This window comes from Triturus cristatus, chromosome 7 (assembly GCF_964204655.1).
Source record: "Triturus cristatus chromosome 7, aTriCri1.1, whole genome shotgun sequence".
NCBI classification, from domain to species: domain Eukaryota; kingdom Metazoa; phylum Chordata; class Amphibia; order Caudata; family Salamandridae; genus Triturus; species Triturus cristatus.
This window is the reverse complement of record NC_140590.1, coordinates 1,618,161,911-1,618,181,589: the sequence shown is the minus strand read 5'-3', so window position 1 is coordinate 1,618,181,589 and position 19,679 is coordinate 1,618,161,911. Positions and strand designations below refer to the sequence as shown.

The 19,679-nt window shown below is 43.6% G+C and overlaps 1 protein-coding gene across 2 annotated transcripts in view; it reads left to right on the top strand.

Annotated features, from left to right (window-relative positions):
* Positions 1-831: 831 nt before the first annotated feature.
* TBC1D20 (TBC1 domain family member 20) overlaps positions 832-19,679 on the top strand; it is a 73,598-nt gene continuing 54,750 nt past the window's right edge. Inside the window, exon 1 of one of the 2 annotated variants that reach the window (XM_085619550.1) lies at positions 832-1,095. In XM_085619550.1, coding sequence (XP_085475676.1) covers positions 1,038-1,095 — 58 coding nt within the window. In that variant the 5' untranslated portion in view covers positions 832-1,037. Of the gene's footprint in view, positions 1,326-19,679 lie in introns of both variants that reach the window. The other variant, XM_085619551.1, reaches the window with a different exon arrangement.

Here is a 19,679-nt window from a genome sequence, read left to right as displayed (position 1 = left end):
TGTGTGCATGCATTACGCTGCAGTGATTAGGCCGTGCTAGAGGGATACCCCAACTGCACTGGGTAGCCCTGCCGTACATTTCACCAGACGCTTCCCAGAATATGGCACCAGTAAACAACGTATTCCCAGCTGCAATTCATTCTACCTACATCTTGAACAGTTGTAATTCTGTGCCTTTGGTAATGAGTTACTATTTTGATATTCTGGAACTTATTATAACGATATTTTAAACTTTTGTACTTTATGTAATTATACATGTAACGACTTATGTCTATTGTAAAGTACTTTAGTACCTTTGGGCAAAATACGCACTGTACAAAAATGCATAAATAAACACTTGAAAATTTAAATAAACACGGGGTTCTGGAGTAGAATGCTACCCTCCATGAAGCGCCTCAGGGGTAGTAATAAACACCAGACCATTTGACTTTGTCAACGCTTGTTTCTAATCCCATTCTTTCACTGGAAGTATGAAACTACACTGTTTTTGTGTGGGTGGCACAGACGGCCGATCTCGAATCACAACTCGGCAGCAAGTGATACATGCCTAGTCGGTACCAGGTTCGTGAAGACGGAACAGTCTAAGAAAATACTTAAGAATGGAAATCTTTTTCAACTGCTAGTGCTGAATGAGGCTGACGTGCCTCGCCCCTCTCAAGATGGTTTCCTCGAAGGGCTGTGTTGTCCAATAACTTCCTGGATTGAAATGAACGAAGGACGACGCGTTACCATGGGGACGCGCAACTCTCACTTTTTGGTCCAATCGGGGTAACATAAGGCGTAACAATCAATTACCTACCAATAAAATGCTCACAGAACCCGGAAGCTGGTGATGGTCGCCAGAGAGAGACTTGGAACGCATGGCTCCGCCTTCCGTGGCCAATGGGAGGAGTGTCCGCACGGTGGAAGGGCGAGGCGCTAGCTGCTGGGGGCCCCGCACTGCTGATGTTCTCGTTAGCGGAGTAGTGACGTCAGACTCCGGTAACTGGAGTATCTGACCCTTAACCTCGGCCCGGGATGTGCCGGCCCCCGGGAACATGAGGAAGTCTCGGAGCGCCGGTTCCGGCCCCCAGCTCACCGGTCACTGCAAGCGAGGTAATTATATTGCTGAGCGGAGTAGAGCTCAGTATTGTAGAACAGAAGGGAACTAAAGGTTCTAGAGTGGGGGTCTTATGGAGCGAAGAAGAGAGCCTTTATGACGAGGAGATGTTGCATAGAGCGCTACCTTCTCCATCTCCCAACCTTGTGATGACACTGGAGTGCAGGTGTATCTTAAAGTTTGCCTCGACATGCTTTCGACCGGTGGGCGTGTTTGATATATGAAGGTAAAGTCTGGGTATTGCTGAGCTGCTGTATGGAGAAGGGATGTTGAGTAGAGGAGGAAAGTCACATATTCGGGAGATCTACCAACAGAGCGGGATGTAAAAGTACATCCCTCTTAACAAATTCTACCTCTCTGTTAGAACTATACATTTCTTTCGCACAGGGTTGACGCTGTAACATCGGATACTGTGGTCTAGCCCTCCCACTTGTGTTCGAGTAGGCTGCTCGAGTCCTTGGCCAAGCAGGACCATTCATTGAGATCTGTAGACAAGTTTTGGTACTGTACCCAAGAGTTGTACTCGAAAATGGTCCCATGTCATATGTGGCACCTTCAAAGAGTACTCTGTTGTTTGGCTTAACGATGCTGCATCCAGTACTTGTTGTTTCACTTTTAACAATGTAAGTACGGGTTCAATAATCCCAGCATGTTAAATACTCTTTTCTTAAAAGGCAGCACAAGTGGCCACTTAGCAACTATGTTTACCTATTTTTGCTCCCACTCCAGCTACTGGGACATCCTGCCCCAGCTCAGGAGTTTCCCTATGTAGCTAGATAATAGCTTTTCTATTAAAATTATCCTGCTACTGTAATTGGTTATTATGTTGAGCATTCAGGAAAAGGAAAACCAACCAAATCGCGATTGTAAATAAGTTGTAGTTAGTTTCAAGCGAAGTCTGATATATTATTCTGATAGTTACATAGCGCTTTCTCCCTCATAAGCGGCGTTAGAAAAGGATATGGTGGCATGTTCTTTACTTCCCATTAATTGATATAAGATGTAATTTTATGTGCATAACGTGTTATTTTCATGTTGTTCATGTCAACGTCACTAACCTGCCTGTTGCATCAAAAACTATTGCATTTAACGTAGATTATTTTTGTGATGTTTTCCATTTCATCCAATGTAAATCTTGACTTTAAGCTAGACAACGTTAATATTATTTATAATGTGCATGTTTAGTTTAATATTGAAAAACATTTGGGGGATTTCAAAGTCCAATCAACATTTTTAGAGAAAATACTATAAAAGCATTACAATACATAATTAGCAACATCAACAATCATACAGGGAACACTTATTCCACCGCATCATAAAAGAAAGTGCATAACATCCCGAAGCCCTAAAGAGAGGGCACTAAACTCCTACTTGGCCATTTCCTATTACCATAATCATGCAGAAATTGTAAAACAGGCTGCTAAAGTGCGTACAAATACCTAATAACTTATTTACAGATCAAAATAAAGGTTTTGGTTTTATAGTGGTACTAGCAACCTAACAAAATCAAAAAGAATATTTGCGGCCTAGCCATAAAAATTTCACAAATAAAAAGGAGAGAAAAGCCATAAAAATATCACAAATAAAAAAGGGAGAAAACCCCAGATACACATTGTTATATGATGTTGTGCACACATATAGTTAAATATGCTGACTAAAACCCGCAGTATAAAAAATAAAACAAATCTGGTGTTTTATTAATGGGATTTGTAAAGCGCATAGCTGACCTAAGGCTTCCCAACGCTGCGCGGTCAGGTACTGAATACGGGCCAACCATGTCTTGAATGTATTGCTTTAACAGCCAAGTCTTGATCTCTCTGCCAAACTCTAGTTCTCGGTCTATCAATCTGTGTTCTAACGGCAAGAAGTTCCAAAGTTTGGGGGCTAGATGGGAGAAAGATCTTCCTCCCCATTTCTCTCTCCTAACCTTTGTCTGTTTTAGGCGTTCTTCCGTGCTGGATCGCAACTGCCTCTTTGGGATGTAGGGAGAGATCAGCCTCCTAACTTTTTTTGGGCCTCTATTATGCCGTGCTCTATGAATAATAACCAGTGCCTTGAATTTTATTCTGGCTTCTACCGGGAGCCAGTGGAGTCTAAATAAATGCTTTTTTACCAGTTACACCTAAAACTCACACAAAAGAACAATTAATCCAGTACTCAATTCTCAATTAATTTTTCTACATCTACCTGCCGCTTTAAGAAAGGAGCAGACTGTAACAAATGTCAGAACTGCCTAGTAGCTGCAGATAGATTAGCGCATCTCTACATCTGTGTGGGCACATCTCTACATCTACTCTAGATTAAAGTTGTCTTAATGTAGAATAAGAAGAGGGGGTCTGTAAAATCTGCAAAAAAACAGTGGAACAAAACCTGGGTGGACGACCCATCACATGGGCAGGCCTGGGTGGAATCGTCCAGAAGACTACAGAGGAGATTTCGGCATTAGTTGGTAAGATATATTCAACAAAAATATACACATTTTCTCAGAGTTCAGAAGTGACGTAGGTGATGATTAGCTCTTTCTAATACTTATTAATTTTTTTTTAAAAAAGCGGGGATACAGAGGTTAACAGATATAGAATACAGCAAACAATAATAGATCAAGAACATGACATACCCTCTAACGGGAGATACCGAGACGTGGCCGGTGACTTTTGACCACCGTGTTCCCCATCACAGGCAATGCACATTTTTAAGAAAAAGAATACATAAGAAAAATACAGCACACCTGCGATGCTACCTTCAAAAGGCAGTAGAAAGAAGAAAGAAAATCAAATCAGTGACTTATGACTTTGGTTTAAATATGTAAGCCTGTTAAATAACTTCAGTTAGAAATTTAGTTCAAAACATTAACTTTGGAAATGCTTGTGTTACCTGAGTCATACCGATTATATTTTTTGTTTACAATTTTTCGTCTGGTATAAATCACAAGGAGTTTTTTACGTATGTCAATATATCTGCAAAATCTTGATGTATGTCGTCTGTCGCAACAATGTAGCTATGTTGCTGCTTTACACATCTGAGCCATATGTGGGTGTCTCACGAGTTTAAAATTCATTGCATAGATATAGAGCGATCAGGGAAAATATCTTGACAATATTCTATGAGCATAATTGCTGATTAATGAGTTTAAAGCTTTAGTATAAAAAGTCAGATAAAAGGGGCTTCAAATCAGGTATGCATTCATTTCACTCTGATCCTTCCGGTAGGCCAGTAACTTTTCTAGTGAATTTTGTCAGATTCTAATCTGAGACCCTAATATTTAGATTAGCAGCACTGTGCACAGGGATTAAAGTTTGGTGTTCACCAGTATGTTCCGGAATGGCCTTTATTTCAGGGAGAATTGTCCAAAAGTAGGTGAATCGAGATCCGTATGTATTGTTGCGTGGCCTAATGGCCAACATGCTGGTTTTGTGATTTATATATCTGAGTTCATCCAAGCTTTTTCACCTGAGCAAAAATCAACTGGGCAATACACTTAATTGCAGTGTGGATTCAGTAAACGGTGGATGCAGTACGTCAAGGGGCTGACGGCATTGGAGAGGTCTTTAGTTTGGGCAAGAGGCGCACATATTGTGATAAGTAGATGTACATTATGGAATGAGTTATGGAGAAAATGAGGTGCACGATACAAGAGGGTATAGTATGCGGGGGAGGATGGAGAGCAGTGTTGTTAATATGGTGCAAATACATATATTAAAATTATGAAATGCAATTTTTTTTTTTTTTTACTATAAACCAATTCAGTTTCCGCGTATGCCTTTTATTTGCCACTTTAATGTACTACCCACAAAAAGAATACCTCATGTAAAATGTATTACACTTGTGTAACAGTGACTTACTGTTCTCATTATGCAGCTCAGCGGCATGAGTTTTTCAACAGAACCTTTCATAAACCATTTGGTTTCCACAACACAATGTATGCACTATTTGAATAGCGCAAACTTAGCTGGAGGGCAGCAAAGCACTGTAAAGGAACAAAGACGAAGATATATTCAGTACACAAAAAACTGCGTAAAAAGTTTTAATTTCTTTCCAGTCTGCTTAAAGGCCTACTGTAATAAATTAACAGTAAGACTGAGCTTGTCTGTTAAGAGTCTGGTCACTAACGTCACTGCAAAAAGCATGAGAGACATTTTGGGGGATGACTGGGTTTTAAAGCTGCAAATTATGAGCTTTCAAGTGGGGGTGAGCCCACAGATCAAAAGGAGGCATTAAAGGCTGGAGATGATGTGTATACTGATCTGGAAATGAGTTGATGAGCAGTGGTTGCTGCGATCAGTTTTGTGATCTGCCGTCATGGGAAAGAATTCTGAAAGGACTATCTTAGCCCTTCCTCCTTGAGAGTATCTGGTTCATCAAGAAGAACTGTTATATTATATAGCCATAAATAGTTATTGTGTGGTGCTACTCACATCACTTGCTTATAAGCATGATGATCTGTTTCATTCTGATGATAGAATTGTTCTTGACCCCCATTGCCATTGCAGATACTATGTTCACACCACTACAATGTCATGTCTACCTTCAGGTCTTTGAGTCTGAGAGCGAGAGCCATTTTGAAAATCTCTCAACTGTGCCCATCTTAAAAGGAGGTTTCATTTGAGACTTTAGCACCTCTTCTCTTGCACATAATCTGTCTATTAAATGTAAAATCAGACTCCTAAGTGAAACAGAAACTTATTAACCCCTGTCACAATCCCTTGGTATTCGTGTCACTTTCATTTTCGTTCCACTATTCCAGAGGCAAGATCACGGTAAATAGTTTACACTCCAATTGACAGTCTTTAAACCAATTTCTCAAATTCCAAAAAAGGAAAGACTACAAAACGGAAGGCGGCTAGTCTTTTCTTTCTTATACAGATTAGATTTTACCATTCATTTGTCCTTAAAATGGAAAAAAATCCATAAATCGGACTAAGAGACTTAGAACCACTGGGGAAACATCCTTAACCACGAAGGCTTTTCTACGCGTTACGTTTACAATGGTACACTTACCACGTAAACGTCTTTACCACGCGTATGCCTTCCACGACCGTCTTTACCACGCAAGCTGCACTGGAACCTGTTCATCTTCGTCCGGTTCAGTCCGTTTTTGATGTCAGTGAAGACGTGTGTTCAAAAGTAAAAATAGAAAGAGTGGGCTTGGGGGGTCTCCCCCCAAAAATAAAAGCATGCAAAAAAAGGGGGCCTTGGGGGGGATCCCCCCCCCAAAAAAGAACATGTGAAAACGAAGGGATGTGGTGACAAACTGCGTCGTTTTAGAGGAAACGGAATGACGCTTCCTCTTTTCGATGTAGGACGTAAGCAAAGAAGATCGAGGAGAAGACGTGAAGAGGTAAGGAGAATAAAAGTATTACGAATATATATACATATAGATTGAGGGTAAAAATAATCATTGGGTGGTCACGTAAGGGTACAGGGGAGGGGTATAACCTTTACCAAGAGTATTCAATTACCATGCAAGTATGCGTTGGAAAGGAATATTCGTGGTTAAGGTTGTACATGGAAATAGTATTCCATTGTAACGCATGTGTGGTAAAGGCATGCGTTGCAACGGAATGCGTTGTAACGACATACAACCGAACCACTGTATTTATATAATGAAGTCCTTGGGAGAAGGAGTACCAGAGCTCCTCACAGAATACATATTATGCATACTTGTAGAAACTGGGTTACACGAGGTACACATGAATGTTTACACAGCATATGGAGAGTGCATGTGATTGTTCACATGATGGTAAGTGGTGTGTGGCGTGAGAAAGAGAATGATGCACTTTAGTTGGGTTGTAGTGTCCGGTTGCTGGTGAATAATGTTGTGTGAACAGAAGTTTTGCATTCCAGCCAAAATTTCTACAAAGAGGGGTTGAGTATGAGCGATTGCTGCAACATATTGCTGATTGCGAACATGGAGAATCCCGGTTTCTCTGCCCTTGGGTGGCGCTCCAGCCCTACAAAGGTTGTGCTGTGCACAGTGGTGCCTGAAGAATCTTTTTTCCAGCAGGAGTTGTTTTATATTACAGCCCTGACTGTTATGCAATAACTATTTAATTTGATGTAAGTATGTATACAGACTATTATTACAAGCTGGCTATTTTACTCTAAATTTACCCACAACTGCCAGATACATTTCCTAGATGTGATTTGCGTTAGAGCAGATCTGATGCATATGGTGTGGAAGCATGCATTAGTGGCTAGTTTCTGGTAAACTCTAGTTAAAAGTTTTCAGCTGGTTGTGGGGAATTCGATTGATAGTGTGTTGGGACATTGCACTCCAAACCTGCATCCTAGACTTAAGAAAGAGTACTAGACGAGCCCTTTACGGCGGATGAAATCATCGACGCAATTAGAGGTCTCCAATCGGGCAAAGCCCTTGGTCCCAACGGCATTTCCGTAAAAATGTATAAAACAGAGGGAGAAAGACTGGGACCCCACCTACTGAAAATGTACGAAGATAGCCTAGATAAGGGAATACTGCCAAAAGATCAAAGGACAGCAACCCTAGTGACGATCCCAAAACCCGGCAAACCCCCTCACGAGTGTGCCTCATACCGTCCCATCTCACTCCTCAATGCAGAGGCAAAAATCTTAGCAAAAGTGCTGGCCAATAGGCTTCAGCCACACCTCGCGTCACTTATCCACCCGGATCAGTCAGGGTTTATGCCTGGCCGCAACACGGCAATGAACTTACGAAGGCTCCACGGGGTATTGGCTCGAATGTCTACTATCCGCGAGGACGCAGTTATTCTTTCGTTGGATGCCAGCATGGCTTTTGACCGGGTGGAGTGGCCCTTTATGTTCGCAGTGCTCCAACGCTTTGGGCCCAACTTTCGTGCTTGGATCCAATTGCTGTACACACAACCCCTGGCGCATGTTGTGGTCAATAGGCGCATCTCAGAGGACTTCCCTCTGGGGCGTGGGACCAGACAAGGATGTCCTCTGTCCCCGCTTCTATTCGCCCTGGTACTCGAGCCCCTGGCGGCCTGGATACGAAATGACCCAGTGATACGAGGGCTGCGATGGGCGGAGGGGTGGGAGGACCGTATATCACTGTACGCAGACGATATATTACTATATGTGGCCTCCCCCAGCCGCTCCATCAACTGTCTACTAGACATATGTGCTGCCTATGGCAGGTATTCGGGCTACGCGATTAACTGGGCGAAATCGGTTCTGTTTCCTCTCCACGGCTTCCCTCCACGTCTACCAGGGGGAGTGTCGATACAGCTGGGGAGAGACGGCTTTAAGTACCTGGGTATTCACATTACTCCAGATCCTACTTTATTTTATGAGAAAAACCTCCAGCCCCCACTCAGGAGATTTAAAGACGTGAAGCATTGGCATACACTACCCCTTACACTCCTGGGCCGGGCAGCCCTATACAAAATCATGGCTCTCCCGAGATTCCTATACGCCCTGCAAAATACACCTACCTCGGTCCCTGATTCCTATTTTAGGGCGGTCGAGGCGGAGGTGGGACGGCTCCTCTGGGGTGGAAAACCCCCCCGCATAGCTTTATCCAAACTTACAAGGAGCTGGTACGACGGTGGAATAGCCTTGCCTAGTATACGACAGTACTACTGGGCCTCACAACTTATTATAGTAAACCAATGGCTTCACGCCCCTCGGGATGAGCCGTCTCTCCGGCTCGACCGGCATGCTTTTGGGACTGGGGGACCGCTAAGGGCCCTTTACCACAGGAACAAAAAAGATATATGGAGGGGTCCAACCGCGCACACAATACACACATGGTTCATAGCGTAACGAGTCGAGCGCTCGGGTGGGAAGGAGTAATGACACAACACACACCATTGTGGGATACACCAAAACTGGGTACACTCCGCAATAGCAAGGGGTTTGCACAATGGGACTTGATCGGAATCTCCAGAGTTGGGGACCTGTGGAAAAAAGGAGACGTGACTTTTACTCCACTACAGACGACATATCAAATGGCCGATACAGAACTCTTCCGTTATACACAAATTAAGCATGCACTCACAAGGGCAATACCTAGAGGCACGGCTCTTCCTGAATCGTCCCCGCTCGAGTACCGTCTTCTTACGTCCCGGCTATGGCTGGTACAGCTGAAGGTCCTACACAGGACATACTACACTAGGGCTATGCTCCACAAAATCGGTCGAGCTACAACACCACTTTGTCTGCGCGGCTGTGGGGCAAGGGGTACATTCTACCATACATTCTGGGAATGCCCGCACATAGCATTTTTTTGGGAGGAGGTAATGGACACAATTACGAGTGTGAGTGGTTTCCCAGTTCCTCCCGAACCAAAGTGGTGTCTCCTCAATATATGGGAACCGACTGACCTGAATCATGCAGCACAAGACTGGGCAACTTTGGGGATCATGCTGGCAAAACGTAATATTGCACAACACTGGGGGGTACCGACGGCTCCCCAGAGGGGACGATGGTGTCGGGACATGGATAGCTCAATGCTGGCCGAAAAAGCAGTCTTCATACGCAGAGGGTGTCCCCAAAAGTGGGCACGGGTATGGGGTAGATGGAACTCATTCCGTGGTAACATCTGTGCCCCTCCAACACCAGACTCGGACCTTGACCTGAGCGATTAACCCAAGGGGTCCAACAAGGAGGCGAAGCAAAGGCCGGGATCGGCGCTCTGAAAATGTTTCTCTTGCTATATCTTAATATGTAACTTACAACACTTTGTGATATTATTATACCTGTGTAACTGACCCGCACTGGACTCATATGATGTAGGCAATGCCTAATGTACCCAGCTATTTCTTTTGTATTATTTTATTTTTGTTACTGATAATAAAATGTTTCCAAAAAAAAAAAGAGTACTGAGCTAGAGATTTTTTGCGCTGTGCATGATTCTTCCGCAGAGGTGTATTACGATGCACTGGTTGCAGTGGGATAGACCTGAGGTTGCGCAATGATCTAAGTGAGTGGGTTCTGGCAGAGGAAAGAAGGAAGACACTGGACTCCACTGATGCTAAACTAGGATAGAATCTTGTAGACTGAGGACAAAAGTAAACAAGGTTTACTGGGCTTTAATGTATTTTAGAAATTACTACACAGAATATTGATTTTGTTATCTATAAAGGGTGATTCATTCTTGAAGACAACTTTGCCCTACTCTAGTGGAGTATGTAATAAGGTATTAAACTAGTATCTAAATATGTTCGATTCAACTTGTAAGGCTTTTGACACTAAGTATTTATGATATATTGATTATTGTTTTGATATAACATTTTAAATTAGTAAATTAATTAAGAAACTTTTAAGAATGAAGGGTGTAGTTGCCACTTCAGATTTTGAAATTCCTAAATCCAGATTGTAGCAGCAGGTGGCCAACATAATGAGCTCTATTACTTGCCATCTATGGCCTACACATTTGGATTCAGAACACTAACATGTGTTATCTGCTGCAAACTGAATTGGTAGAATGCTGTATTAAGCTTGATGTGTGATTTTTCTGCAGAGTGTGAAATAAAGTGTATTCTAACTACCTAATGGTGATGTTAGGGGTTTTTTAACAGTGTGATAGACATGAACTTGGATCGATCGCACAACAGACTCCGGTCCACTGAGATAGTACTAACAGGTGCTCTGGCACTCGCCGATAGCTGCACCACTGGGGACTAACGGATTCATGGTAGGACATTCATCCTTACTGATAGAAAGTACTCCTTTTACTCACCAACACTCAATTTACAAGTTAGGCTAGGCAGAATAATCTGCAGTGACCCAAGTAGAATACTTATGTAAGACTCTGTTGGATCACAAGCCCTGTTGCTAGCCATACAGTGGGGAAAACGGAGGGTGGTGATCCCTACATAGGGACTACAGGTCACTGCACTGTAGCGCCTCTTTCAGGGACACAGTTTGAGTCGAGTTACAACAGTATTTTAGCAATAGTGAGGCATCCGTCTCCAGTGCATTGGTAGAATGAAGTGCCTTCAAGACAGTAATAGTACATGGGCTCCGTGTAAAAACATTCATGGAGTTAGACCGATTCTGTTAACAGAACTAAAAGATCAGGAGCGAAAAGTTTGTGAGCTTGAGATAAAGCCTGCAACTACATATCTGTGTTGCAGTACTAGAAGAAAGGGATATACTTGCACAGCTCACCGAAAAGCTTACATGCTTTTACTTCAGGGCACATCAAACCAGATCACAAAGTTTTACTTCAGGGCACATCAAACCAGATCACAAAGTGAGGGTAATAAGGCGGGATGCGTGCTGGCCTGGCTTTTGAAATCTTACTTAGGAGGGGCTTAAGCAGCGGGAGTATGCATGGTCAAGGATGTTATGATCCATTTACAGCTTGAAATTAATAATGCATTTGTAGAGTATTATTCAAACCTATATAAATTGCACAAGGTGGTGGCTGACAGGGAGCTAGAGGAATCATATTGAGATCGAGACTCGAGGCACTTCCGCTGGATACAGCTGACGATTTATGGATGGACGTATCAGAGACTGAAATGAAAATGGCTTTTACAGGAATGGCCAGGGATAAAGCCACAGGGTTTGACAGCTGCAGGACAGAATCCTACCCACGTTTATAGATTTTCTGGTGCAAAGATTAGTCACTCTGAACAATACTGCAAGAGCATGCTCTCGAAGCACTAATAGTGCCCATTCCTAACCCTGGTTGAGACCCGATGGAGTACATGAGGTTTTCAACACGGACTACAAAATTCTAAGTAAAGTATTGGTTAGCTGATTTCTCCCACTAGTCTCGATTGAGACACCCGGATCAAGGTGGGTTTATCTCATGTAGTAACAGGGTGGTGGATATAAGAGATTTGATCTGATTGTTGGATAAGTCAGCAACCCTACTCCGAGAGCCGTGGTGTTGGCAATAGATGTCTTAAAAAAGCATTTGATGCACAGAGCTAGAAATTTCTATTTTCTGATTTGGAGAAATTGGATCGTGGAGCGAGTTTCCTTAAGTGGACCTCTTTACATATGCAAATTCCACAGCGAGATTTACAACGGGATCTGTCATATCGCCTTCACCTGACATTAAAAGGAGAACAAGCGAGATGCCTCTGTCCCCATTTAAATTTGCAGTGGCTATGGGACCTTTTGCATGTGTGTTTAGACAGGGATGCTAAAATAAAGGTGTCACTAGTAGTGGTATGTAGCACTTGTTATGCTGCTGTTCCTACAGGATATTAGGTAGGAAGCAGTCAAAACTATGACGGCACTAGAAGAATTTGGCAGGCTCCCGGACTGCAGGCTAACCAAAAGAAATTAAGCATATTCTCAGTACATCTAGACTTTAGTGGAGTAAATGTTCCCATAGCTTGCCAGGGTTCAAGATGGGCCGCAGCCTCGCTTAAATATCAAGAGTACGAATGTATCGCAATGAGACTGATTTTCTAGACCAGAATATCAGGTCAACACTAGCAGGAACGACTGGAAACATTTCCTTTGGAGAACCCTGCCACTATCTATAATGCCACTATCCATAGTCGGAAGGTTTGCCCTCTACCTGATTTTTTTTTTTTTTTTTTTGTTGAAACATTTTTATTAGTTTCCAAATCAATAACAACTGTTCATTACAGCACGGGTTCCCTCGTGTCGGAAGATCAGCTCCCCTCCCAATCCCAACTCGTCCCCCCCCTCCCACCCCTATGTCAGTGTGCCCTTGTCCCCCAGTTCACCCTCGATGTGCCCCCCCAACCCTGGAATTCAATTACAGTTGCTCACCTCCTCTCTACGTAAGCAAATCGTCCCTCGTAGCCAGGCCTCTGGCCTTAGTCAGGGGACCGCTCTCATCTCCTGTCTAACTCAATCCCCAGTTCCCCTCGCCTCACGCCGATCCGAAGCGCTCCCCTCTTCTTCCACCTCAGACATCAGCCCCTGGAGCTCCACTACCAACGCTTCCCATTGCCCTCTACCTGATACTACCATGTTATTTTTATACATTACTTTGCAACCTTGCAGATTTGCATCCCTTGTCTTTTTCAGAGAATTGGATGCAGTGCTGGTAGACTTGATGTGGGGCCAAGGATGGTGCGGAGTGGCACTGACGAAGTTTGAGACTACCAACAGTAGAGGGTGGTTTAGTTGCCCCGGACTATGAGCTGTATTATCTAGCTGGAAATTTGTTGGGGTCAGCGGGAAGGCTGAATGGCTCGAAGCACAAGCTAGGAGAGTAGTTCAGATGCCCAATCAACAGAGAACATGCTCAGCATCCTACTTGCCTCTAAGGTCAAAAAGAGAACATTACTTTAATCAAAAGCTATTTTCCGAGCTATTGGACATGCTGCATTAGGTGTACACAGCCTGATATAAGCCCACCAAGATAGCACCAAGGGGAGAAGGGCTTGAGACAGGTGGTGACTTACACAAAGGTGGGACTCTCAAACCATTTCAGGACCAGATACGTTATAAGATCGGTCAGCAGGGCAATTTCTCCTTCACCGATCGCTGGTAGTGACAGTAATACAAATGTTCAGGGACAGAAACGAGGAGTCTGAAACGCACAAAAGGGCCACACATGATGTGTACTTTGACAGAGGGGTCAAGATAGCGTCTTTACTATACTGTGCGTTCATTGACATCTTGAAATGCTCTCTAGAAAGCGGAGAGAAAAATGTGAGGCTGATTGGGCCACCATATAGAAGATCGGGAATGAGATAGTATTTGGAGCAATGCACCAAGGGTTCCATTTTAAAAAGCATGTTGTTTATTTCCATACATGGAGCCACATTACAGATCGAAAGATTACTAAAACTAACAAAGTTATAACTGCAGTATGGCCAGATGTGGGAAAGCAAACTCATCCTTTCACAATATGTATGGTCTGTGATAACTCCAGAATGAGGACCTACTGAGAGGAAATACTACTGAATAGTGAATCGGACCACAGGATGACCGATAGAGTGGGACCAAGAGGTCTGCTTGCTGAGCTTCCTTCGCTGCCCCAACATTGAGAAATCTGCCAGCAAGGTGGCTGATCTAGCATTGATGTAGCCAAGAGGCTTATGGCGATGAGTTGGCAAGTGGCAGTGAGGCCCAACCTGGCAAAGTAGATTGAAGTTGGTTTAGTGTGAGAGTGCGCTGTTTCACTCCGAAGCCAGAAGGGTCCTGATGTAGCCTTTTGGAGATGTGCGCAGCATGCGACTGTGAACCGCTCTTCTAATTTGTCAATGTCTTGACTGAATCTTCACCATTTCTAGAAGCCTTTGAAAGAAGTCAGTCACGTGACTGACTTTTACCCATCCTTACTGGCCTTGTGCAGGTGATCTGACCTATTTTTCCAGAGTCTTGTCAGTGGTAATGCTGACATGTCATATACTCCACTCTGTCTGCTTGCTTTTCAGAAATGATCCTGACCGGTGACTCCATGTAATGTGTGACACCTTCAGCCAGTCTGACTTTGTAGCCAGCAGTACCTGCTTTTTGGACTGTGCGTCTTCCTGTACAGGTGTGGGTGCCCAAGTCATAGCATGCAAAACGACTTTTACTGATAAGCTGGCTCCAGATTTAGGACTTGGCATGCGCTGCTAAGCAAGTACATGTTTGACTGCACCCCAATGTTACTAACCTTTCAAAAGTACACTAAATAGAGGAATTCATGCAAGCCATGAAATAGAAGCTGTGTTTTTAGCAAGAGAAGTGGCATACGTGATGGTTAAGTAGACGCAAGGACACGTACAATTGCCCATAATTAGCAAGAGTGCGCTTGGCATGTCCCTGCTTAGATCCTTGGAGTGATTTGATTTCTTCTGAACACATGAATTAAACGCACAGTGTCAGTGTCGGGTCATAGGCAGCTGGCTGCCAACATTGCGTGGCCTGCAGAAGTTTTTATAAGTTTAAAGGGACACTGACCGGCAAATGAATTTCCTCACCAGTTGGCTCCAGTGAAGCAGTCAAAGCACCAGCCCTAGGTAAATCTTCCTTGCCTTTGTTAGCGAGCAAGAAGACCTTTCAAGGTCTACCTTGTCCTGCGATACTGACCTCTTGACATGTGAGCGATTATTCCTCAGGTCTGCTTGCTTTTCGGGGTAATGCTTAAATTAGATCAACGGATCCAAATCTGCCTGCCTTGTGATCCTGACATGAGACTATAGTAGTGGTGCCAAGTTGCTCCATTGCACGTGATGCAGTGCTCGTGTCTTCTGGGACTTTTTTCTTTTTTTAGTTTTCAGCCAATTATCTCTGTCTTCTACCATGTGAAGATGAACTTAGAATCCCTCTGAACCGCTGGAAATTCTGTAGGGCTGGAGCCTTTGAAACCCAGCAGTCAGGGGCCTCGGCATGACCTAATTTTAGTTGTGCTTTTTTCCAGGTCCAGACAAGGAATCAAATCGGCCTATAAATTTAATCTTTAATCATTTCTGTCTGAATTTAGTGATGCAGGGATTTACTCAGTAAATACGCGTCTGACCTTCCATTATATAGTGGTTCTGTTATGTGTCAGCATGAGAAGCGATGTATGCAAAAACAAGTCTGACTGTGGGTATGCCCTTCACGTGGAGCTACTTTACATGTACCTGACTGACCGCTCCTCAGTTTTAGCATCCTCTCAGGCACGTTGGGAACAGGCAGTCCATACATGCACAATTTAGGAATTATTTTATTAACAAAGTCATTTGGGTTGAGGAGAGAGGAGTCAAAACCAGTCTAGTTGCAGCTAATTCACTGGTAAAAAAAGAGTTCAGTGCCGACCAAGAAGACTGTTTACAGAGCAAGTGAGAATTATTTGCTGGGAAAGATGCAGTGTGTACGTTTTTCAGTGATAATAGAATGAGATGAGAATTGATTGAATTTAAATTTCTGATGGGGAATAGTTTGACTAGAGGATGTTAAAAGTAAGTGATCACTTGATGGCTTATTTAGTCCTGAATTTGTGAGTCTCCGATATTGCAATGCATTGACTTCTTAGAATTAAAAAAAATATATCTTTATTGATTTATGCAGAACATCAGCAAAAACGACCTCCATTTCATACATTACAATAAGTGTATCCATCAATTCATCCAGGTCATGCTTCATCTGTACAACTCTTCAACAGCATTGGTTACAGGACTGAGCGGCTGGGCCTCTCTCTCCCCTCGGTCCCCTTCACTACATGTAGTGTCTACTCTAGATGCATTCCTGTTCCTGGGCCAGTGTTGAGTGTTAGACTATGTCTGTCCAGTGAGGGAGTGTGCTGGGTGAGTATGGGCTCCCAGTCTAGGCCATAATAAGATCCCCATGGTCCTCACACCTTCTGGAACTTCACAGAGCAGCCTCTTGCTTCATGGACCACTATCTCCGACTCCATACAATGCATCATTCCAGTTACCCATTGAGCCTTAGACGGGCTTCTCAGACTTCTTGTTCCTCTAGAGGTATTCAGGAAAGCAGTGAAGATGTGGATAGAAGGTGCTTTGTAAACTGCGTTATCGTTTCCAATGAGAGTCAGTGTTGTTGTTACTTAAACACTGGATCATAACATCCGGGTCCAAATATGAGGTGTGTTGTTGAGTTAAAAGCTACTATTAGTGGAGCCTGAGGAGTGACCGTGGCCCCAGTTAAGATGGTGTTGCATGAGATAGGTAGGCTTTATACTACTCAATGTACCTTCATGGGGTAGAAGGTACTACATTTTTGTAGATTTAACAAGTCTCTTGAGAGATGAGCCACATGAGAGGTGTGAATTGAGCTGAAAAGCAACACTTTTGGCTCCTCTGAGATCATTGTTGGGGTCATTAGATCACTGGATCTCCGAGCTTGTGGAAATGTTTTGGAGTATTTTTGAATAAACATTAGAATTATTTCTTTAGTGGGTCCAGCAAAATAAAGTTGTCTGTCATTCGTATTTGTACTTCTAGCCCTTCTTTTCTGCAGTTTGTGTTTTGCTCATGTTCTTGAATAGAGATGGCTTTCGTCTACATGCTTGTGAACAACACAAAAGGTCCTCCATTAGGGTTATCAGTTGCTTTGTGTCGGGCCAGTTATCTGTGGCCTGCACAACTTGGAGACAGATAGGAAATCCTATGTATATTGCTGCTGTTCCGGAAAAGCAGAAACCAGATACTACTGCAAGCTCGCTGAAATGCCAAGAGCCTCCTTTTAAGCTGCCTTTCACTGGTCAACACGGGCAAACAGTCGAAGCGTTGTCTTGGAGGTTGGTGTGGGGTGTTCGTCTAGTTCTGGCTGCACATTTATACCTTACAATAAATAGATTTGTTATTTTAGAAAAAATATCTTTTTATTCTGTTTGGTAAATATACTTAACTTGAATAAGTTGTGCAGCAACAACTGTTTTGTTTGACTTTGTTTCTTAAGGTACTCTGCAACTGAAGTGAGCTCTAGACATAACGTATAGTAGAGTTTACATACTCCGATCTTATACCCTGAATATGGTCATGTGCAGTCCAGGCCTAGATGTGTTCTTTTTTTCCCATTTGTGTGGGTGGTGCCATGCTGTTGACTGAGGTTGCCCGTGTCCTTTGTTCCACGGGTGACCAGACAGGCAGGTACACAAGCCCATCCTTTGAACTCACCATCTGAGGTGGGTGCTGAAGCAGTGCACGCTTGACTCTTACTTTAGGAAATGATGCTGCTTACAATGGCTGGGCATACTACCCACACAGGATAATCAGCCAGTTGAATTAACAGCAATGCAGGATTCCGGTGCACATGACTTCCATGATCATCTGGTGAGGAAGAGGATGCAGCTATTCTGGGTTCAGGTGCAGAGGCCTCTTGTAGTTATTGGGCTCCGAACATGATGTGGCAATGTAGGGTTCAGGTGCAGTGGCCGTTTATGGTAATCTGGTGCAAAACAGGATGTTGACATCGCGGTGTCGCAGATTGGCCGTAGCTCCTAGTCTTGGCAGGATCTGCTTCTCTGAATTAATCATGGCAAGAAGCTCACGCTGAACAGATAGATTCTCTCCACTCCAGAATTTCTACGACGTAAATGCTTTAAGTGCAGCAGAGTTTTTTCTTAGCAGTGGGATATAATCCTTACTCCAAAAAGGGAGATGGTCAAAATCTTTCCTCTGGTTCTCACCGTGCTCTACACTGTTGTGCAGAGCTCTGAGTAAAAAGGGGAATACTGGGTTTAAGCGGCTAGATTACTTCCAATCCTGGAGACCACTCATTTTTCCAAATGTCCAGTTAAGTTGAAAGTTCACAATAACCCTTTCCAGATAATGAATCATGGGGGGAAATGCATTATCTGTTTAGTTGGCATGCTCTGAGGCAATAGGTACTTCTCAGGGGCATCATCGCCCCAATGCAAGTCAAGAAGATGGGGCCACGTTTTCTGTTTGGAACTAAAAAACTGCTGCCATTGGAGTTGCTGTAGGCCACTCATAATCCTGGGACCCATTGTCACTGCTCCCTCTGCACCATTGATTGCAGTAACCCTGCGTTGAAACCGTTTGGCGGTAAAACGGTTACTTTCCCTTGTGTGGGTTCCATGTAGGCAGTTCCACTCCGTGCACAAAGCATATCATGTGGGGAAGGGGCAGGCAGGCAATTTTTCTTTAAAGCGTGTGTTCCACTCTGTCCAAATCACACCTTGACCTTTGGTGCTGGTTCAGTTTCAGTTATTTACAACAAATGATATCTGCTGGGGAAAATGATTCAAAGCTAGCATTGCATTTTGCAGTGACTTCATATGGGAGGTGGGAATCTTAAGGAGCAGAGCAGGACGGCATGCAGGTTCAAGAAAGGCACCACACCTGGCTGCAATTAACCTGCTGGAACACCCTACAGTGTTTATATACATTCAAAGATGATTCCAACATGAATACACCACCTCATGTTACTCAAGCTTATACACGCACATCCACTTAGACTTCAAATAGAATCGTACGGAATACAGCTATAACACACTGCATGGATTTCCCAGGGAGAGGCATGTAGGCACATTCCTGACTGGGGTCCAGTAAAAATAAAAACGCGTTAGTCTATTGCTAGGACCTACAACATCAATCATAAGTGTAATAGATTGATCATTGGGACAGTTGTACCCTACGCTGGGGAATCTGCACTGCTTCAATTCTTCCGGTGTTTGCAGGTGGTGGGCAGCAGTCCTCATTTGGTGACCAGGACTTAGATTCTTGTATCTGACTTTGGCCCAGAGGAAGAGAGAGAAAGGAAGAAAAAGGAGAAAGAGACTAATAGAAAACCAGGATAAAAAAAGGAACTTGCCTGAGTAGGTAAAGACTGGGAGTGTAGAGTGAAGATTAGGCAGTCTGTGTTCAGCAACACCACCAGCATTTTGTATCTGGCTCTTAAGACTAACTTTGTGCTCCTGAACTTATTACAAATTAAGCACTCTTGATCCCCCAGTAACCCAACCCGGTCTAGCGCTCTGTTGGTGAGCAGCATGCCATAATCTTGTAGAGCACTAAGAGTCCTGTATACAGGATTTCCAGAAATGTGTAATGAGCAGGTTGTCACCCTGACACTAAGCCAAGTGACTTTCAACTTTACTTTGCTCCCCCTTTTCTACGATCTTCGTCAGGTGCAGAGATCTGCAATGTGATCTCAGCTTAATTGCTATGATCAAGATAAAGTTTTAGTAACTTGCACCCTCTTTCTAGAATAAAGCGGTTGAGTTTCAAGGCAGTGT